Below are 21,998 nucleotides of genomic sequence, written 5' to 3'. Positions count from 1 at the left end.
GGAAAGGAGAACTTTGAAATCAGGAATAACAGATCACAGCTGAGCATTTGGAAGGGGAGAGGAGCCAAATCGCTTCTTGCAGTATGACAGCAAAGTGCAGCCAGGCAGGCAGAGCCCAGGGCTGGCAAAGATGGGTCTGGGGGCACGAGCCCGGTGGCAGCAGCTCCTGGAGCAGTTTGTACTTATATGTTTATGTATGTTTATGTAAATATTACTATTAGGTGCTCAAATAAGTTTGGTGTTTGTCTCGAATGAGCTATTAAACCCCATGTGCAAAAGGACCTGGTCTGAAGTGCTTAGACCATGAAATCACTCCAGGATTAGGTGAGATGACAGCAGAGTCTCTTCTTTTATCAGTTTTATCAGAGTATCTTCTTTTATCCACCCCGGCTGGAGGTGGGAGGTTTTTCGGGCTTGGCCTGGGGGAATTTAAAGCCCCTCTCCCGAAGGGCTGCCCAGGGCAGCGGCTCACAGGTATCCCGGGAAGGTGCAAAGGGATGGATGGAGAGGCTCCCCCGGGACTGCCACAGCAGGAACAGCATCGCCAGGTGTGGGGTCACCCTGGGGCTGGGCTGGGGAGGCCAGGCTGGGGGGGATGGCCCCGGGAGCTGATTTGGGGGTTGGGGGGGTCGGTTCTGGGGTGAGCGAGCGGGGCAGGGTTTGGGGTGGTGACTCTTGCGGCTGATTTGGAGGTCAGTTCTGGGGTGGGTGGGTGAGCGGGGCAGGGTTGGGTGGGTGACCCTGGGGGCTGATTTTGGGGTCAGCATTGGGGGGTGGCGCTGGGGCACAGCACTGCGACGGAGCTGGGGGGCTCCGTCCGGGATGGATGAGCGGGACAAGGGCGCACGTATCCAAACCTTGGGTGAGGCCCATCCCCGGGAGGCGGCCGGGATTCCCCCCATCCCCCTTCCCCCTTCCCGAATCCCCCGATCCCGATGCCGATCCCGATCCCGATGCCGGCCTCCCCCCCCGGGTCCTCCCCGTTCCCGGCGGCCCCCGCGCGGCCCCTCGCGCCGCTCCCCGGCCCGTGATGCCCCGCGGCCCCGGCGCAAGATGGCGGCGGAGCGGCAGGCAGGCGGCGGCGGCCGCGGGGCCGGGGCGGAGGAGAACAAGGACCACAAGGACGGCAAGGACAACAAGGAGAACGAGCGGCCGGCGGGGCCGCAGCCCGGCGGCCTCGGCGACAGTCTGGGCCTGGAGAGCATCCTGCGCAGCGGCGGCGGGGGGACGTGGCAGGCCCGGCCCCGTGGGCGGCGGGGGGGACGTGGCGGCAGCGCGGGGCCCGGGCGGGCAGGGACGGCGGGGACTCCCCTTGCTCCGGCCTCGGGCCCCGTGCAGGGCCACCCCGGAGATGCGGGCGGTGTTGACCTGGGCCTGCGTGAGGGTTTGGATAAAACGCGTCAGCCTGGCTTTTCCGAGTTATGGAATTATCTGTGCTGCTTCTCCTTCTGAACCGCTGGCGTCAGTCTCCACAGCGGAGTTGTGTGCTGGGCTCTGTGGTTTAGAATAAGAGCAGTATCGTGAGCTGCTCGTGGTGATACTGTAGCTTGAAGTGAGCAGTAATAGGTAAAAAAATCTTTAACAGGCGCGCTGAGGTGGCAGACTGGCTCCTGCAGATTTAGCACTTCTAAAATCTCGGCGTGTAAAGCTCGTGGGGTTTTTGTAGGTGAAACTTCGATGTGAAACCAGTCCAGCTGCGCAGCTGTGATGGGGCTGAGTTTTATCTTCTAGGTCAGAGGAAAACCCGAGGGAAATCAGGTTGCAGTTTTCCACGTGGCATATAGCAGGTGTTGTGCAGTCAGTAACCGTTCAGTAAGATGCAGATATGGCAATTGCCCTGGTAATGTTGGGAATGTTTAAGTCAGTGAAAAAAATTTAAAAATTCATGGGCTATGAATTCAGCAAGTAACTGTGCAGGATAAAAGAGAGTCCTAAGAAAATCTTGGGTAGACAACAGGGATGAGGAGGGCTGTGTTGAGACATTGCATTTCGACTTGGTTGTTCTGCAAATACAGAATAATTCAGTGTAATAACTATTGGTGCAAGTTTTTAATACTTCAGAGACTTTCTTTTAGGTGTAGTCCCAAGAAAACACCTTGATAGACACCTGACATTTTAAACTTTAAGTGTTTGGTTGTTTCTTTAGGTATAGTAACAGTGGGGCTTTTGTTGGGGTTGTTGTACAGTCTCTGTTGTGGGGGTTTTTTTAAAGGCTTCTTGATGCATCTTAAAAGGGAAATTTTAGGATGTGAATATATATATAGCACAGAAATTTCTTGTTTGTGTTGAGATTTTATTTCACAAAATAACCTGCCTTGTAAACGGAATGAAAACCATCAGGTCTACTGGAATGTGGCATGATTTTATTTATTGGGAATAACTGAGGGAATAAAGGAAGTGCAGGAAATCTGCAGATAACATTGAAGGATGCAGAGACTGGATGGCAGTGATGAAGTGGGGGTGTCACGGGGCACTGCTTTGTGTCACAGGTATTTGTTACTAGAAATGTGCTGAAAAATTGAGAAAATCAGCCCCCTGAGTTATTTCCAAAAGCCCTTTTATGAGGTTCTGTGCTCTGTGGAAGCTGTGCTGGGCAGGCAGCAGTGATTCTGTTCAGGCTGGTTTTATCCTTTTCCTGGGAGGGGGGACGTTTCAGGGCAGGAAAGCTTCTCTCTGCCTGAATTCTGCCGGTAAAACTGTGTCACAAGCGTGGCTGGGCAGTCATGTGTGTTATCCTGGATGGGTCTGTTGGCACAGCTGCTTATCCCAGAACGAGCTCTGGGGACAGCAGCACTCCCCTGGATGTGGAGGAGGAGGTGCTTGAGGTTTGTCTTGGTCTCTGCTGACAGTCAGGAGCTCTGGAGTGAGCCACGGACTCATGAGGTGCTTTAGAACCATCAGCTCCCTCAGCTCCCTGTTTTTAGGAGGTTTTGGGGTGCCCCCCTGTTCGAATTGCGTTTGTTTAATGGGACCTATGGGGTTCCCTCCTGTTATTTTGGGGTGGAAGGAGGAGCTGGTGCCAGCTGCACTGTGAGTGTGCCTTAACACGAGTCGCAGTCCTGCAGATCGTGAAGGAATCGCAGCAGCAGCACGGCCTGAGGCATGGGGACTTCCAGAGGTACAGGTGAGTGTTGGGAGCTGCTCCTGGGACTTGGCTTCACTTCATTTAAAGTGTAACCCACCTGTAGCAAGCAGCAAAACCCGTCTGCCAGGTGAATACCCCTGACAGGCTGTTGCACCTGAGGCTATGTGTGCTGATCTCCCTTGGCTGTACTGTGCTATGGCTGTGCATATTGGCTCTTGCATCTCCACTGCCCACAGGAGCTTGAGTTCACACCTCCCTTATAGTCACTGTACCCTCCAGAACTCGGTGTTCAATAAACACACATAAAGCAGTTAGTAATGAGAGCATCACCCTGATTTTTTCAAGGTCGTGCATAACTACACGTCTTCTTATCTTGTTTTCTAGTAATTGCTGCTTTACAGGTAGTTCTAGAGCTACCATATGTCACACATGGAGTTTTAGTTGTTAAAAAACATTGCCTGGCACAACCTTCAGCCTTTTTTTTTCTGTTTGGATAGAGCAGTAAACAGAAGCAAAGTTGTCCTTTGGCCAAACTGACTGTGGTTGTCTTTTCTTTAGGGGTTATTGCTCCCGCAGGCTGAGGCGGCTCCGCAAAACTCTCAACTTCAAGATGGGCAACAGGCACAAGTTCACTGGGAAGAAAGTAACTGAAGAGATTCTCTCAGACAACAGGTACAAGGATTGGATGGAATTGAGAGTTCAGTATGTTACTGAAGAGTTTCTTTCAGTAATTTCTGTTTCAGGTGGAAAACTGTTCTGTGCAATATCATCCAAAATACTTCTTTTCAGAGATGTGTGTTGTTGATATTAATAAGAGTTCAGGCTGCAGTGCAGGTGCAAGAGACACTGCTCAGATCCAGCTTCAACCAGTGTGATAATCAGTAAATTCCTATGACATTAAAGAAGAGATGCTTATTCAGGTCTGTTGCAAGATAGCCATGGGAGTTCTGGTAATGTAAGCGGTGTAGCCAGCAAGGTTGTGGTTGGAGATGCAATCCCTTCCCTTTGAACAGAAATACTGCATTGCAAGTTTTACTTAAATCTTCTAAGTTTGACAGAATGCTCATCTGACAGAATGTGTGGAGAATAGCCAGGATTTTGGGCTCACTTCCCATCTTTTAGGAACACTTGAAATGTCTCCTTCTCCCACCTTTTCTTGTGGGAAAACAGCACATGATGCTGCATTCACCCGTGTTGTTAAGAACATATTGAACCAGTTTGAAGAGTGGCCTAAAATGATAAATCCCTTGGCTTTGCAGTGTCTATGGTGCTACAGAATGATACCAAATTCTCTTCCTCAGTGGGGTAATGACACTTCTGAGTGAAAAACACAGCAGAAACCAGTCAGGAATAACAAGACTCTCTGTGCTTGGAACGTTTAGAAGTAAAAGCATCTGCCTAACCAAGCTGAACTTCTGCTACCGAACTTCGCAGACGAAATGGCAAAGAGTGGTGGTGATGCAACTCTTGTCTGAGTGTCATTATTCTCCCATGGATCCTGCTGTGCCCTGCAGGTATTTGCTGCTGATCCTGATGGATGCAGAGAGGGCCTGGAGCTATGCCATGCAGCTGAAGCAGGAGGCCAACACAGAGCCCCGCAAGCGCTTCCATTTGCTGTCGCGGCTGCGCAAGGCTGTGAAACATGCTGAGGAGCTGGAGAGGCTCTGTGAGAGCAACAGGGTGGATGCCAAGACAAAGCTGGAAGCTCAGGTAACCACTGATACTTTCAGCTTGTTGTACAGCAAAGGATGAACAAGAAACCTTTGGATTTGGGGTGAAGAAATGATTACTGTCTCTCAATAGGTAATAAAAGTACGAAGAATTGAGGGTGACTTAAGATGGTGCAACACAGCCTAAGAAACTGCTTATCTACTGTTACCTTTTTGTTAAATGTGCTGAAGTAGCCACCTAGAACACAAGATTTGGGGGTTCACTTCTGGGAAAACAGCAAACAACTGTTGTGACCTCTCTGAACAAGGGGCTGCGGTGCTGTACTCAGTTAATTAAACTGCTGTTGTATAGCATATTGCTGGGAAAAAAGTTTTGTGACATCAGTGGGCCATTGCATAACAAGCCAGAAATATCTTTGCTTTAATTTCTGAGCAACCTTGTCTCGTGGAAAGTGTCCCTGTCCATGGCAGGGGGGTTGGAACTAGATAATCTTTAAGCTTCCTTCCAACCCATTGCATTTTGTGATTCGATTTTATGATTGTATTTTATGATTCTGTGGTTCCTTAGAAATGTAGCAGAGTCAGTTAAAGGAGAAAAGGTAGGTAGCTGTAACCTGTCATCCAAATCAAATCAGTTGTCTTCTGTGGGAAGCCCAAATGAAAAGGGCAAAGCTTAGTCACTCACTGCAGGAGTCACAGCAGCCTTCATGCTGAAGGTGGCACTAATTAGGCTGTTGATGGTGGGGAAATGACCTTGCTGTTGCTCTGTGTGCAGGCGTACATGGCTTATCTCACTGGGATGCTTCGCTTCGAGCATCAGGAGTGGAAGGCAGCAATGGAGGCTTTCAACAAATGCAAGTGAGTCCTTTGCTTCACCAGCTTCGTTCAGTAAATAGTGTTGGATCACTTTAGTTATGTACAGCACCTCTGTGAGTTGTTTAGTTAATTGTGCTTAACTGGGAGGTACTACTGAAGAAATAGCATCCTCCAGAGCAGAGACACAAACTGTTCCCTTAGGATAGCACCTCCCAAGTGACACACACTGCAGTGTTAGCATTTGTCCTTTGCTGTAGGACCATCTATGAAAAGCTGGCCAATGCTTTCACAGAAGAACAAGCTGTGCTGTATAACCAGCGTGTGGAGGAGATCTCGCCCAACATCCGCTACTGTGCCTACAACATTGGTAAGGGAAGGGGGGGCTCATCTGTTCACAGGAAAGCAATATTGATTTAATTAAATCCTGGTCTAAGTGACACCGAGGCTGTAGTATTTGGGGCAAATTCCACACGTGTTCTGGGACAGTTTAGCAATGGAGAAAGGGCCTCATTTCACAACAGCACCTGTGGTTATGTGTGGAAAGACAGATTAACAGTTTGTGGTAGCTTGCCTGTGAAGTCAGAATGAAATTGCAAGTTTGTCCTTGAATAGACAGTATAAACTCTAATGATTAGTTTTTGTATATGAAAGTAATTTTGAAGTCAAATGAAAATGTGATCTCAATTTGTTGATTCTTTCAGGTGACCAATCTGCCATGAATGAGTTGATGCAGATGAGACTGAGGTCTGGTGGCACTGAAGGTCTTCTTGCAGAAAAACTGGAGGTAATTTATTTGCATGCTTTAACTTGAAATACTCATTATCACTGTGCTGAGCATGAATATTGCTGCAGCAAACCATTCAAGAGCTAGAATAGAACAGAAGTGAGTGAGCAAGCCTAGGCTCTGTGGGAAACAACACTTTCCCAAAAAGCCCTTTGATTTCAAAATAGTCAAGTCTAACATGAATTCAGGAGGTTCAGTTTTGCATCCCTGTAAGTTCAGGCTCCTAAGCTCAGTGTGTTCTGTGCAGGCACTGATCACTCAGACTCGGGCCAAGCAGGCAGCCACGATGAGCGAGGTGGAGTGGAGAGGGAGAACTGTCCCTGTGAAGATTGACAAAGTGAGGATCTTCCTGCTGGGGCTGGCTGACAACGAGGCAGCAATCGCTCAGGTAACCCAGCAGCCCTCTCCATCCTGCCCTTCTAACCATCCTCTTTCCTTCTGTGCTAAAAGCTATCTGAGCTAAAAGCTTTTGAGTAATCTTCTTTTTCAAACTTGGGGCTGGAAGGCTAAAGGTAAAAGTGGGAATACTGATTATAACCCACAGCTGAAGTGTCAGCTGGGGATAGCTCTCACAGGCTGCTGAGTGGGGTAGTCTGGGAGATCTGTTCTGAGTGTTCCTGCTCCTTGGAACATTCTGTGCTGCCTTTCAGCAGCAGGGTCATAACCATTATTATTAGTATATCACTTGGAAATGAAGGTTACATTTTTAAGAGTAACTGGTTTTGAATTACTCTTCTAATTTCTTTAAGCATCTTGCTCAAATGCTCCAACTTCAGAGTAGCCAAAATAAAAAAGATATGTATTGACCATGGTTTTTTCAGCCATTTACCAGGTGTAGCAGGTGCTATGTGATTTATTCCATTCTCTTATTGCCTTATGGAAATCTTCAAAAGCAGGAAGTGGATTAATAAATGTCAGGATGTAAATCAATTTCACATGTAATGGTTCTGAAACACTTCATATAATCATAGAATATCCTGAGTTGAAAAGGACAAGGATCATTGAAGTCCAACTCACTGGAACTTGAAGTGGCACATGCTGTGCATGTCTTTAGTATTGTAGTCAAGTTTTCCACAGGTATTTTTTTCCTTGGAAATGGTGACCACATGGGGTATCCTGCTTTTCAGTGGCTACACGCACACTCAGAGTTTGAAAAGGCAGTGAAAGGATCTTCAGTAATAACTGTTGCCACTAAAAATGGGATTTTTGCATGCAGCATTAAAAACCTTTTATCACCAGGAGAGTAATGACGATAAATAAAAATATAAATTATAAAGCAAAAGCCCTACAGAGGGGTAAGACCAGAGCAAGGGTTAGTGGTAAGAAGAGTGTGATTAGGATAAACAGGATGTGGCTGAGTTGGAAACCTGAGTGTTACCCACTCTTGCCATACTGTTAGGAATTGGATGTTGCTGAATGGAATTGGTTTCAGGAAGCACATAAGTGTGGCCAGCAGGTGGAAGTACAGCTCGGAGTTCAGTGTTCCGTCATTTAACTTCCATCCTGGTGGCTGATAGTTGGACTTTTTCAGTTTGATTGCTCTCTAAAGCAGTGGCAGAACAGCTGGAATTTGTTCTCGTCTTGCTTTGCATTCCTGGGAAGCTCTGACTAAACAGAGGAGTTGAGTGGACTGGTGAGAGCTGAGCATGCAGCAGCACTATTTACATTCCCAGAGGGCTAAAACTTGCCCTTTTGGCAGCACTGCTGTAGTTGTGTCAGCTGTGATGGGCAGTCCAGCTTCAGCTGAATGAATTGTGCTTCCTGGGATCTTTGGCACCTTTCTGCTCATCTTCACTGAGCTGAAACCCTGATGTAACAGCAGTGCTCTGCAGGGTTTAATTAGAAGTAAAACCAGTCTGTTTTGTGTAAAAATGGAGTCTCCCAGTGCAATTATCCTATTGCCTTTGGTGCCTTATTGGTAATGGGAGGAACAGAACAGGTAAGCCAAACTGAAACAGGAATCCTGGTTTAAAATTGCTTATGTCAGTCCTTCTGTAGATTTGAAGGCGTGACTTTGAGGGCCCATTGGCTCTCACCAGGTAGAAGTGACAAGGCTGCAGGGCAGCATGACACAGGTGTGCTCCTACCTGGTATTGCCTCAAGGATTCTGTGCTCATCTCCAGATTGCAGCAAAAATGGGTGGTAATAACTGTCAGAGATGTTACACAGTGGTTTAGACCAAAGAAAAACTGACAGCTGAGCACTCCACACTTCTGGAGCTGGGTTCAGTGGGATTGGTTTCCATGAACCCTCTAACATGAACCTGTGCAGTTCTGTCAGGACAGTTGAATCACCTGCTGTAGCACTTGTATCTCAGCTCTATGATCTAATATCTCCCAAATCAGAGCATGTGTATTTATGCATAGAATCAGCTTAAGGAGTTTTTGCTTGGAAAGGAAAGCCTTTGTTTCATTGCAGGGCCCAGCCCTTGCCCTGTTTGTGCCTGAATGATGATCTGGCCATGTCTGTTTTCATTTTTGTGCTTACAGTGAAATTGCTGTGCTGCTCTGGGTGAGGTTGAGAATGCAGTCAGACTCGTCTCTGGTTATTCTCAGGAGTCAGTCCCACCTTAAAAATTCTCGCAGCAAATCTTAAATTAAAAACAAAAACAGAAAAACCAAACCCAAGAAACTGCCTTCATCACAGGATACCTGAGGCTTTGTGAGGGAGTAAAAATAACATTCCTGATGGGGTTTGTAAATGTAGGAAGTGCAGAGGCAGAGAGCATAGAGCTGTACAGAAGATAAACAAGTGAGCATGTTTTTAGACAGTTTTTTATTCATTTGGACAATTGCAAATTTATTGCAGCAAAGCTCATCTTGCACTGTCACATGACATGGGAGTGGTAGAACATGGTGCTGGTGCTCTTGAATCCTCCTTCAATCCCTGAGGTTGAGGTTTGCTTCTGAGTAGTTTTTTCTTACTGAATCAGTGAGAGTCTTGCAATCCCCACCTGGTTTCCTTCTCAGCATCTGAATAAAGGCTGAGTTTGAGTTTGGGAGCTTGTTTAATTGGGTACACGATATGCCAGTAAATTAGGCAGAGATCAGGCTTCAACTTGTTTTTGAAACGTTGTTTTCAAGTTCTGGTTTTGGGGCAGAAGGCCAAAAGCTGCTTCACTTTTTTTTAACAAAACTTACGGCGACAGCAGAAAAGCGCTCGGTCACTCCTGCTGCTAAAATATAGGGTTACTGTAAAAAATGCTTCAAACAAGCAAGTTATTTCCACTGTGAGCATTGCTAGAGTGGGAGTGGAGGGAAGATAATCATCTGCATGTTCTTACCACATGGGAAAAATTAAATCAGCATAACAAGAGCTGTCTGCATTGGTAGTTTGCCAGTTCAGGACTGCTCAGTTCTTCTCTTGCTGGGCCTTTCCCACAGTGCAGTCCAGCCTCAGCTCAGGGAGCGGTGCAGGTGCCATCCAGGAAGGGAAGGGAGTTGCTGGGAAGGAAGGTGGCTGGTGCAGGAATGAGGCCATGGGCTGTGTCTGCTAGGCCTTCACTGCTGCTAAATTCTCAGCACTGACCCCATTCCCCACCATTTCTGGCAGATTTCCCCCAAGAATGCATTGCAGGCAGGCACACATCGGAGTCCTAACTACCCATGGACCGTAAAGACATAATTTGGGAGAAACTTTTGTTTAATTTCCTCAGTTAATTCATGCATCATACAAAAATTTCTGATTTCTAATCTGTCTTGAATCTCCTTTGCTCTTAGGCAGAAAATGAGGAGACAAAGGAACGTTTGTTTGAGTCTTTACTCAGTGAGTGCAGAGATGCCATTCAGGCTGTTCGGGAAGAATTGAAACCAGACCAGGTAAGCAGCAAACATCAGTTTCTACTTCCAGTGACACGGTGTTTCCTTGGAGCTGATTTAGTGTTAAACTTGCTGGGATCTCTTTAATAAAGAGCTGCAAAATTTGAATTTATTCTCTTCAGAACTGGAGTGGAAGAATAGCAGTGGAGAAGCCTTCCCTCTCTTGCCTAGAAGTCTGTTACAGCTTCCATGGTTTACCCAAACCTTGAGTTCTTCTGTGTTTTTTGTCCCTTGGCTGCCAGTTTTAAGTAAATCATGCAGTGTTTTGTCTCCATTGCCCACAGAAGCAGCGAGAACACTCTCTGGAAAATGATTCTGGGAAGGTGTCCAACATCCAGTACTTACACAGGTAATAGGCAAACATTGCTGCCAGTGCTAGTGTGAAGAAACCGTGTTCTTATGTCAAGATTTTATTTTTGTTTGGTTTGTTTTATGGGGTTTTTGTTCTGGGCCTCTGGGATCCCAAAGGATGACTGTACAGATAAGGATCTGATTGGGGCAGCTCTGTCAACATTTGACTCGCAGACTCTCACGTCGACCAGTTCAGAACACAGAGTAACGTCCGAGTAGCTCTGACAGTGCTGATGGGATTTTTCTCTCCTCTCCTCTCCTCTCCTCTCCTCTCCTCTCCTCTCCTCTCCTCTCCTCTCCTCTCCTCTCCTCTCCTCACAGTTATTTGACCTACATCAAGCTGTCCACAGCCATCAAGCGCAATGAGAGCATGGCCAAGTCCCTGCAGAAGGCCCTGCTGCAGCAGCAGCGCTCCGACGAGGACGGCAAGCGCTCGCCACGGCCGCAGGACCTCATCCGCCTCTACGACATCATCCTGCAGGTAGTGCTGGAAAAACACTTCAGCTCTCCAGTCTAACCAGGCAACTTGGCTCCAAAAGGTTATTGTAGAAATACAGCCGTGCAAGGGAATGCCATGAAGTCTGAAGGGCAGCTGAGTACCTTCAAGTACCTCAAAGATGTTCAACATCTGCATGAAACACAAAAAAAACCTCTTGAATGGGTGTCCTTTGTTGTGCACTCTAAAACAGTTTTAAAATAGTCTTTCTTACTCTTACACAGCATGCTTAGAGCTGCCTTAGTTTCTGCTGGCCAGGGAAAGTAGCAGGTAAAACTACTTCTCAGTTTCTCCCATAATTTTGCAGTTAACTGAGGGAGCCATGTGAATGGGAGAGGGAAAGGGAGCCATGTGAATGGGAGAGGGAAATGCCTTATGAAAGAATTAGTTCATGGGAAATCTAAGGAGTCTTTGTCCTAATTCCTGTTTGTGTCAGGAAGTCTGTCCTGAGGGCAACTTGCACAAGTTTCAATGAGAGTCCGTCACAAGGTTAGAAAACTGATAATTAGAAAACTGGAAACTATTTCCCTGGGAGTGTGCTGTTGACTTGTCAGAAGGGGCAGCTTTCTCTTAGACCAGCAGATTCCAGAGGAAGGCAATGCCTGCACTTGTTACTCTGACTCTCTTTTGCACAGAACCTTGTGGAACTGACACAGCTTCCTGGCCTAGAAGAGGACAAGAACTTCCAAAAAGAGATTGGATTGAAGACACTCGTGTACAAAGCTTACAGGTGACTGAGAAACAGCCAGGTTTTCTTCAGCCCACATGACACCTTCCAAGGTTGTAATTCCAAAGCTCTGTGTGCTGTGCAGGCCTTGATGCAGTTTCCTTTCTCCAGTTTCCTCTATCCTTTTGTTCCTAAAGGGAAACTGCCCACTGCTACTTAAGGATATCTCCTGTTGTCAGCCATTTCAGTTGGCAAAAGGTGTGGATAACAAACACATCAGGAATGAACTCTTGACTGTTGCAGGTGTTTCTTCATTGCCCAGTCCTATGTCCTGGTAAAGAAATGGAGTGAAGCCCTTGTGTTGTACGAGAGGGTGCTGAAATACGCCCGCGAGGTTCAGTCGGGAGCTGGAGCTCACAGGAACAGCTTGAAGGTACGAACCCGGTCCTGAAGCTGAAGTTTATGAAGCAGCTCTGTCCCACAATTTATTGTTAATTAGGTGCCAGGCCATTACAATTCAAGACTGATCTTTAAGTAGGGAGAAGGGTGATGTTCATTACAGCAGAGACTTTCTAGGGACATGGGAACACTTCACCAGGCTGCTCGATTGGAGGAAGGACAGACTTGCACCAGCTCCAAAGCAGTTTATCACTTTTTCTTACCTGTGCATTTTCTCTTTTACAACTTCTGTAATGCCTGAAGCACAGTGCTGTAGCTTTTCCCCTTCTGGGAAAGCTTATCAACACTAGGAGTTAATTTCTTAGTTCTTACTTCATCTGGTTTTACCTTTGCTCTGACTCTTAGACTGGCACACTTCAGGCTCTCAAATTATTTTCTTTAATGCTCTAGGAGCTGCCTGATGTTCAGGATCTCATCACTCAAGTCAATGCAGAGAAATACTCCTTGCAAGCAGCAGCTATTTTAGGTGAGTAACACAGCTATAGTAGAACTCTGCTCTAACGTATCTCAACTAAAACCCCTGAAGCTCTTTCATTCCTTTTATTTAATTTCTGAAGTTCCAAATGTTTTTCCACTTCACTCTGACTCATGCAGGCTCTGGAAAACTATTTTTCCCCTAGTTCTAGGTGCCTGTAGTTGTGTGTAGTGCAGGTAGGCAGGCAGCGACTGGACATTGGCATCTTGCTCTCTGTCCTTCCTGGGGATGTGCACCCGTTTTGGGAACCTGCACAGAAGCATTTCAGTTTTTTGCTGCAAACACTTTGGCCTTACTCATCCCAGTTTTGCCTGGCTGGGTGAACTACTGAGAAGAGGGGGAGCAGTGATGTTCTCTCTGTCAGTGCCAGCCTGGTCAGCAGAACTTTTGGGGATGGATGAACTTTGCGATTTCTCATGCTGCTGTTTTTGCTGTGCCTGCTGCTGGAAATCCAGGACAAGGAGTGTTGTTGCCTCCTTTCTGGCCTTGATGTTGCTTTAACAGACCCCCCTGGGGTGTTCTCATCATCTTCTGCTGTGTGCTTCACTGAGTCTGTGCTGCTTTCCAGAGCTTCTCTTGACAGTGTGAAGGAGAAGCTCCACCACTGCAGGGCTGTATTGACCATAGATGAGTGTGTGTGGTCCTTACTCTAGAAATCAAGTTGATTCTGCTGAAAATACTGTCTTGTGCATCCCAGAGAGCAAGGATCATGGCTAAGCCTGGAGCACAGCTGCTTCCTGAGACAATCTTACTCTACACCAAGGTCAAGCCTGTTATTCTTACCCCCTTTTGTTCAATTTTGCAGATGCAAATGATCCTCATGAGACTGAGTCTCCATCTCAGGTCAAGGATGGCAAGGTAAGAGCCAAGAGCTCAGGCAAATTCCAGCTGTGCTCTTAATGAACATCACCTTTATCCTGTTACCTGAGTGTCTCTCACAGCTTAAGAAATGTCACATTGGTCAGGATTTGGTCATGACTGGTGTATTTAAGAGATGTTATTAGGCTTGGTGCTGAGGGTACCTGACACAGTGGGATAGGAGCTTGGAGGCTGCTTGCAGCTTCCAGTGTGGCAGTTTTCTTTATTTGGCTTTCTCTCTGCACATGTGGGAGGGTTTTCCAGAGGTCCTGCAGCTGTGCTTTGACAGGGGGTTAAATCATTTTCAGGGTCCCCAGAGGCCTCCCAAGGGAACTTGAGCTTCTCTTGTCTCAGTTGCTGTTCAGTCCTCTTTGCTTGTTTGACCCTTGTGATGTGACTGGAGTTTAATTCGTGTCCCTGCCTCGGTCTCTTGCAGCCACTCTCAGAACGGTTTGAGACTTTCTGCCTGGATCCTTCCCTGGTCAGCAAGCAAGTCAGTCTCGTGCACTTCCCACCAGGATTCCAGCCCATTCCATGCAAACCCTTGTTCTTTGACCTGGCCCTTAACCATGTTGCTTTCCCACCTCTGGAGGACAAGGTGGAGCAGAAGGCCAAGAGTGGCCTCACAGGATATATAAAGGGCATTTTTGGATTCAAAAGTTAACCAGGACCCCCAGAGGAACAGAGGTTTTATTCTGTATTGAAGGAAAAGCTCCAAGAGGTTCTAGGACACAAATACCTGCACCTGAAACCAACAGAGGGAAGTTTCACCATCTTCTCCCCTGTGTCCTGTGTTTATGTCTATGCACACACATTCTCTCCCAGTGTATTAAAAGACAAACAATTACTCAGAAACAAACATACACTATAAATAGCTGAAAATAACCTGGAGCACAGAGAAATTCCTTTCTGCTTGGAGAAGTTTTGTGATCAGTGGCCTGTTCAGGGCTGGTACACATCTACTTACCCTGGACCAGGGTATAGATACAATTTGATTCCTCTCTGCCCCATTATTTGACACTATAATTTGGTATTTTTGATCTAGAAATTGGGGTGTAATTGGGAAACACAGGCAGAAGTAGATGCAGAACTAAACCAGCAAGGTGAGGCTCCCACACAAAGGCTGTGGAACAGTAGCCAAGGGGGCAACTTCTCCTTTCCTTTAAATTCCCAGAAGTCTCTATATTTTTTAAGAATGTAACATTGAGAAATGACAAAAGAGAGCCTCTTTCCTTATCAATAAGGATGGCAAATGTCAAATGTTGATGGTTACTCCTGCTGTGGTGGTGAATTTGTACTCTGGGCCAAAAGCACCCTTCTTTATTCATACACACACTTCGTTAAATACCTAAATACAGTATAGAACCTAGTCCTAAAAGGATTTTCCTGGGAAAATAGCTTCATGGGTGGCTTTAGAAATAGCTGCTTGCTCTTCTTGGGAAGTTGGGTCTTTTGGTGTTCGTTTTGTCTCTGATCTAAACCTTGCCTGAAAACAAGATGATCTTTTTCTGGAGTTCATCTGTTGTTTTGTTTCTTGTCCCTGGTCAGTTCAGCTACACCTGAAAAGAGGGATAAGGAACAGGAGACCAGTAGGTTTGTGAGTGATAATTCATCTCTGTCGTGCCAGACAGCTTTTTTTATAAAGCACCCAGGTGCCATGGGGATGGGCACTTTGAAAGTGCAGATAATTTCATAATTGTGATCAACAGGAAAAAATCCCACAGCACATGGGCAGAACTGTTCCTAAATAAAGCATTTGGAAGTTTCCACCAGCACTGTGTGGGTTTTCACTCAGCCTGTAGCTGGCAGGTGAAGCAACAGTTTGTTCTGGTTGTCTGGACTTGGTGTTTTCTCTCTTTTAGGCATTGGAGTTAAGGTTGGAAACAGAAGGACTGTTATTAATGACTGGAGTTTTGTTGTAATGGGAATTTTCCTTGCAAGGTGCATGTCAGATGAATGGGGGGGAATTAACAATTCCCATTATTTTATTATGAATGTTCACTTTGTTCCAAGTTGACCTGATTTGTGAGTCCTCAAAGTACAGAAGGACGCTGTACTTAGAGAGGACTCTGTGCTCAGAAAGAGGTGGGAGGAGGAACTTCTTGTTAGTGTTTAATTTTTGCAACATGGAAACAATGGAATTTCTGGTGTTGTAGCCAATTCCCTTTGCCTCTGGATTCCAGGGCCATTTTACAGGGGAAAGGGAAGTGTCCAGGTGAAAGAAACGTGGAAGACTTTATTCATCCGATGGCAATTTCTAGAAAATTTGGTCTTGACTGGCAGATTTCTCTTCCCCATAAAGCCAATTTCCTTTTAGACAAGGAACAGCCCACAATGACCAGGCTCACATGGTGCCTGTGTCCAGCTGAGCTGCTCTTCTCAGCTTTTGGATCAAATCACTGAAGTGTTCTTTGGTTTGCACCAAACTCTGCTTTCCTTCCACAGACCTGTGTGTGGTGCCTGGATTGGTTCCAGGGAAACTCCTACTGTGGCCACTTTCTAGTTACAGTTACAAAAACCTAAGAGTAATTGGCCTCTTTCTGCCAAACATCTTTTGACAGATAACTGGTGAGTTGAACGCAGATAAGAAATTTGAAAACAATAAAGTTTTATTCCTGACCTCTGAGGCGTGTAGTTTGTATTAGGAACACTGAGCACTCTTTGCCTCCCAAGCACTCAGAAGATCGAGGTCACACCATCACCTGGGGCTACTGAGCTGGGGAATGGCCACTTAGTGCTGGAGGAGGATCTTGTCCCCCAAGGCTCAGATAACACCACTCCGGGGGTGATTCGGCTTGTTTGTTTTGGTGTAATGTTAGTGGGAAGTGAATGGAGTGGGGTTTGTGAGCAGTGGTGAGGCTTAAATCATGGAAGGTGCTGATGAGGCTCAGGAAAAGAAACCTAAAAATGTGAAAAAGGAAAAAAAAAGTTGAAGTCACCTGTATGCTGCAGACCAGAGCAGACTGACAGAGAATACTGAGGCTTTTAGCCCTGCAGTGGAGCCTGGGCTGGCACAGGTGAGGCTCAGGCAGCTGCCGGGGGACGGGGCAGGCAGGTGAAGTGTCTGATGTGCCAAACAAACCAATTCCCCTGGGCCTGCCCGGGTGTTGGCCCTGGAACAGCCGGGGCAAGGTGCAGAACACTGGCTTGTGGGGCTTGGAAACTTCCTTATTGCACTGCTCTTTCATCACTGTTCCTCTAAAGTGCTTGCTCTCTTTCCATGAATTAATTGGCAAGGAGGCCACGTGATTGCCCTCAAAACAGGAAACTCCGGCAGAATGGTCAAGAGGATTGCTTTTAATCACCTTTTCCTAGGGAGTATCTCTGGGATTAGCACTGGAATTTTAATTACAGGCTGAGCTAGCCGTGCCTGGTACCATTGCATCTGTTAAACTAGGAATGAGATGTTCATCATGGCCCTCACTCCACCACCAGTGATAGGCCTGTGTCTGAGCAATGTTTATTTATGGCCGTGCACTCCGAGGGGTCTGGGGACAGTGGATGCTTCTGGAGGGGCTCGTGGGGGACAGAAGTGAGGAGCATGAGGCAAACTGGGCAGTGAATGAACTGAAAGGTGGCATGTGGGACTGTAACAGTCTGGCCTGGGAGCTCCTAAATAACAGTGTCTGCCTCCTTTAAAACCAGGAGTTGGGGGTATTTTAAACAAGGGACTGTGATGCTAGAAAATTGTTGCCTAATCCAAGCTACTCCAGCTATGGGACATCCCAGGTGGGCACTGTCAGGAGTTCTCTGGGGCATTTGTGGCTGTGGCTCTTGAGCAGCAGGTTGTAGGTTTGGCTGGCAGGTGCTGAGTTGAGGTGTGGGAAGTCCCTGTCCAACTGCAGTGGGAGTAGAACTCATTCTTGGGAGAAGATGCATCGGTGGAGGGATTTCTGTGCTCCCTCACAGCTCTTGTGCACTGCGCTGTCAGCACAGGTACCCCATGGGCTGCAGCCGGGCTGTAAATGAGGTGTTTGCTCACTTAAGGAGTGATTTGATGTGATACTGACTCTGTGGCTACTCCTCTTTCTTCAGGACGGGATTGTTTTCAAACAAGAACAGCTGGAGGTCGGTTTTGCTGCCAAGGAAAAGCGCTTTGTGACCCGGGAGGGAGGGATGCGTGGTGGGGATCCCGGCAGAGCGGGGCTGGGAGCAGCCGCTGTGCTCGGGCTGTCCTGGGCTGCAGCAGGAGCAGCACCAGCTCTCGGCTGCTCTGCCTTCTCCTCCCTCCCTGCTCCGGGCTGAGGAAGTGCTGGGACCGCAGCTGCTCGTCCAGCCGAGCTCAGAAACCGGGGTCACTGCCCGAGTCCCTCTCCTTCCCGGCACTCGCAGGGTTCGGTGACTTCACCGGGAGCCGATCCCGCAGAGCTCCGGGGGGACGCACCTACAGCCGAGGTTCGTGTTGGGCTCTGGCGTCCGGGGCTCACCCAAACCACGCCGAGGGTGAGCAGGTTTGAGAAACGCAGCCCCTCCCTGCCCCTCTCCCTTTGGGCGAGGTGTCCCGGGGCTGACGGTGCTGCTTTGTGCCTGAGCAGAGGCTCGGTCCTGCAAAGCCGCTGCGTGGCAGCTGCTGGCACCGGGCTCTCGGGGAGGCGGATCGCGGTGGGATTTGGGTGGGGACAAAGCAGCGAAGTCCTTGCTCGGGAGCACCACCCCCGGAGTGTGCTCACGCTGTGTGTGTGTTTGCATCGCGGATTCACTTTGTGACCAACAGCGCCTTGCTCAGTGCTGGTGCTCGATTACAGCGCTCGGGTTAGGGCTGAGCCCAAGTGCAAACTCCGCGTGGGACGGAGGAGGCTGTGTCCATCCCCAGCCCTTCCCTGGGCTGCTGCGAGGGACCTGGGGTGAAAACCTTCCCACCTCTGGCCTAAAAAGCAGTAATGGCTCAGAGGGGGAGGTTTAAAACCACTTTCAAGGGGTGTCATTTACGTGTCTGTTGTGCAGCTTTTATGTTCCCCGGTGCCATCCGTTCAAATCCAGACCCAGGTCCGAGCGTGCACTTGGCACTTCCAGGCACTGCCACACATTGGGGTCTTCCTCAAACTCCTCCACTGCTGAGCAGCCGAGGTGCTGGGGTTATTAAAGTTAAAATTCTTGCTCTGGAAATGATCTTGTTGGGCTGCAGGACATTGCTGGCCGTGCACAGCACAGACACGGCGCTTTGCCCCAGGCTCACACGCTGTGCATGAGGATTAATGACTCCCATCCCTGCCCGTGGTCAGTCCAGGGAGCGATGCCGGTGCCCGAATGACTAAAGAGCAGCATCAAAGCCTCTGAATTACCTTCAGTGCTTGCCTTTTTTCCACAGAAGCAGGAGAAGGTCTAATTTTCTCACAGCATCAAATTAAGTCGGGGAAGGTGAGGTCTGGCCACGCAGAATTAGCTGTGGCAGACACATTCAGCCTGCTCTGGTCCCTGCCTGTGACACAGAAGCACTTGATGCTGAATCAGGCAGCAGCAGCTCAAAATTGGAGCTTTGCAGGAGGTTTATGTGTGATTGAAAAGCATTTGGGGCTCTGGGCTGGAAGCTGCAGTTTGGGGTATGAACCCCCTTGGCTCAAATGTTCTTGGCTGCTGCACCCTCTGCCCTCACAGATGGGCTGGGAGGTGTTTTGCAGGGGCTGTCACCGCTCTGTCTCCTGCCTTAGTCACCCAGGAGGGGTTTGTCTCCTCTCCCTGATGCCCTGTGGTGCAAACAGAGCCCTTCCAGGAGCTTGATTTGGTTGGGTTTGGTTTGGTGTCTGAAAGCAGGATCCTTCCTAAGAGCTTCCTAAGGTCTTGCCAGATGAGATGCTCCAGCCTGGGCCCCTGTTCTCTGAACGCTGCTGCGTCAGTCAGCTCTTTGTGTTGGGGCTGTTCTCCCAAGCAAGAACATCTGTGAGCTGTTCCAGGGCACGTGTTCCAGCTGGCCACCACCTGCAGTTCACCATCCTGCAGGTATCTTGCACATTGCAGGGCCTTTGTCTTGCACCTGAGTGTGGAGAGCAAACCTGCCCTCGTGTTTGACTTTCCATCATCCCAACACGGGCCGGTTGCCTGGTGCTTTATCCCAGCACTTGCAGGGGATGGTCCCTTCTCCAGGGTGCTCCTGTTTGGGCAAAGCAGCCTTGAAAGAAGCTCTGATCTCCCTCCCTGATTCTGTGGGTTTCTTCTCCAGCTGTGCCATGTGTGTGAAGGCTGCCTCTCCAGGCAGGTGTTTAATTACCTCGTTAATGATCCAGGAGACATCTTGTTCAGATCCAATCGCTCTGTTTGGGAGCAGCTCCCTTCAGCCGTGTCACTGGATAATAAAGCCAAATTTGCAGGCTGCATCCTGTAAGTTATAAGCAAGTTTTCCAGACAAAGTGTCCTGAGAATCTGCCATTAGTGAATTTATTTAGTGCTATTACAGCCTTGCTAATCCTCTGGGGAGAGGAAAATTAGGCTAACGCATTAACTGCTGCAGGGAATTGCCCTGATGTCCTGCTCCTTAGCTCTGGGGCTTGAACTCAGAAGGAGCTGTGGGATGCTGGAATGAGGCTGGAGAGGCCATGGGGTAGGAAGCAGGCAGGTCCTTTTGATGTCTGAAGGGTCTGGAGATGAGTAGTCCACAACAGCCCTGGGACTGGGCTGTTAAGGAGATGGCGTGGTGGGAATGTCCTCTGTATTTAGAGAGACACAAAGGAGCAGGACAAGGGCTGCCCATTTGTTCTGTGCTGGATTGAGCCACCTCTGGTTTCTGGAGAAAGATCCCTTGGAGCTGAGCTGGCTCTGCATCCAGAGCCCCCCGACCTCTGCAGACCCTTCATGGTGCTGAGCCTGCCCCAACCTGGGAAGGTTTTTAATGGGTTTTAATTCCACCTGCAGGGAGGAGAAGTTTTGGGGCCTTTGCACTTCCCCTCTGCTTATCAGTTGGCAGAGATAAGGCAAAGCAAAACAATGTTTGAGGACCCAGTAATTTTAGACTCCAGAAAATCAAGTGTATTATTTTCCCAGTGGTGAGGCAGTTTTTTCAACTAGGCTCTTCTGAGGCTCTGGAGATCCGCTTTGCCTTGTATGAAAACTGCTCCATGAGGGGGAAAAAGGGCTGGAATGGGAATTGTATGAAAAGGTGCCATCCTTGGTGTCTGCAGGGCAAACAGAGGCTGATGTGTGTGTGGGACCAGGCTCTGATTCCTCCCAAGGTGGTGTCTGGGGGCCCTGATTTAATGCTCCACCATTCTCCATGGCTTTGGAGACACTCAGAAGGGTTTCCCCATGGCTGAGGTCAACTCAAGGGTCACAGGCTCAGTCTCCAGTTGCAAAGACCAGGTATCCTTTGTAAGTCTTGGCCTGGGCTGCCTGTACCTGCTGGTGCTGTTGCCAAACAAGCAGCACCTCCACAGAGCAGAGCATCCCTCATGGTGCTGCTGGCGAGATGGGCCCTTGGTTTTATTTGGTGTAAATATGGGTCATCACAAGCAGGGGCTTTCCAGGGTGAGGGGATGCACAAACTGCTTTTCCAGAGGTGGTTTGTGAACAGCTCCAGGCTGTTTCCAGGTGCTGAACAATTGGAGAGCAAACCCCAACCACCCTCTGCATCTGTGCTCACTGCTTGTTCCTGTGTTTCTGCTCCTACTTCCCAACGGTTCAGTTTGTTGTCAGGGTCCTTCCCTTGCTCTGCTGTGGCACCCACTACTCTAAAGGGTCATTTAGGACCTTAAAAGTGGAGTTTCCCCTGCAGTGTCTGGCCAGGAACAGCTCTGGCTGGTGTGATGACATGGGAGGTTTGTGCACTGCTTTGATTTTGTTGCATCACTTCCCAGGGGGATGATTTCAAGAATGAAGAAGTTCAAAAGCAAGAGGTGAAATGGAAAGAAAACTGATCTGAAGGAATGATGTGCAGAGGGTGATCAGGAGGGGAGAGGCACAATGGGGGAGGCAAGTTCGTTGTCATCCAGGAAGGCAAAGGATCTTCACAGGTAACAGTAACTCATTTATGGGCCATGTTCACCTGGCATCTCCTCTGTAAAGTCCTATCAGAGAGGCCAAGCTGATAATGAAGGCATGCCATCCTCCAGCCTCTGCCAATCTCTTATGAAAGGTTAGCCCAGGATGGTTCCTGAAATCTCCCTGCCCCGAAATGTTCCGTGCTCACCGAGGTCCTCTAGGCAGCTGCACCTGCTATCTGTCCCTGCAGGTGACTGCTGAGCTGTGTGAGCAGCAAGAGGCAGCTGCTGGGGCTGTGACTGCCCTGTAAAACCAGGCATCTGCATCCTGGCACAGCTCCCGGCCACGGGGATAAACCCTGTTCTGGAAAACGAATGAAGTGATTATGGATTCCCATACCACCTCCTGTAGTGTCTGGAGCCCTGCAGGAGCAGCCAGCCCCAGGTCTATTCCCCCAGGAGATGCGTCTCAGCCCCCAAACAGAGCTGGAGCCCAGCTGGGAATGTGCCTGGGCAAGGCACAACCTGCTCAGGGATTGGCTTTGCCTCTGGATCAGCAGCAGCATTTCCAGGCTGGAATAACTGGGATGAAACTAAGGCTGCCCACCCCTG

General features: G+C 48.5%; 1 protein-coding gene across 1 annotated transcript; it reads left to right on the top strand.

Annotated features, from left to right (window-relative positions):
- Nucleotides 1-1,022: 1,022 nt before the first annotated feature.
- Nucleotides 1,023-16,098, top strand: SRP68 (signal recognition particle 68). The gene is made up of 16 exons (XM_042032611.1): nucleotides 1,023-1,201; nucleotides 3,058-3,124; nucleotides 3,644-3,757; nucleotides 4,600-4,795; nucleotides 5,531-5,613; nucleotides 5,829-5,938; nucleotides 6,273-6,355; nucleotides 6,603-6,743; nucleotides 10,075-10,173; nucleotides 10,458-10,522; nucleotides 10,846-11,005; nucleotides 11,656-11,750; nucleotides 11,991-12,120; nucleotides 12,537-12,612; nucleotides 13,427-13,479; nucleotides 13,916-16,098. Exons 1-16 carry the CDS (start codon nucleotides 1,054-1,056, stop codon nucleotides 14,141-14,143), a joined length of 1,848 nt encoding a protein of 615 aa, XP_041888545.1. The 5' UTR covers nucleotides 1,023-1,053; the 3' UTR covers nucleotides 14,144-16,098.
- Nucleotides 16,099-21,998: the final 5,900 nt, after the last annotated feature.

The sequence above is a fragment of the Corvus kubaryi genome, unplaced genomic scaffold, assembly GCF_017639235.1.
Source record: "Corvus kubaryi isolate FWS band 111438036 unplaced genomic scaffold, C.kubaryi_AGA036_p1.0 37353, whole genome shotgun sequence".
NCBI lineage: Eukaryota > Metazoa > Chordata > Aves > Passeriformes > Corvidae > Corvus > Corvus kubaryi.
Note: the sequence above shows the minus strand (reverse complement) of the source record. Positions and strands in the feature narration are given on the sequence as shown.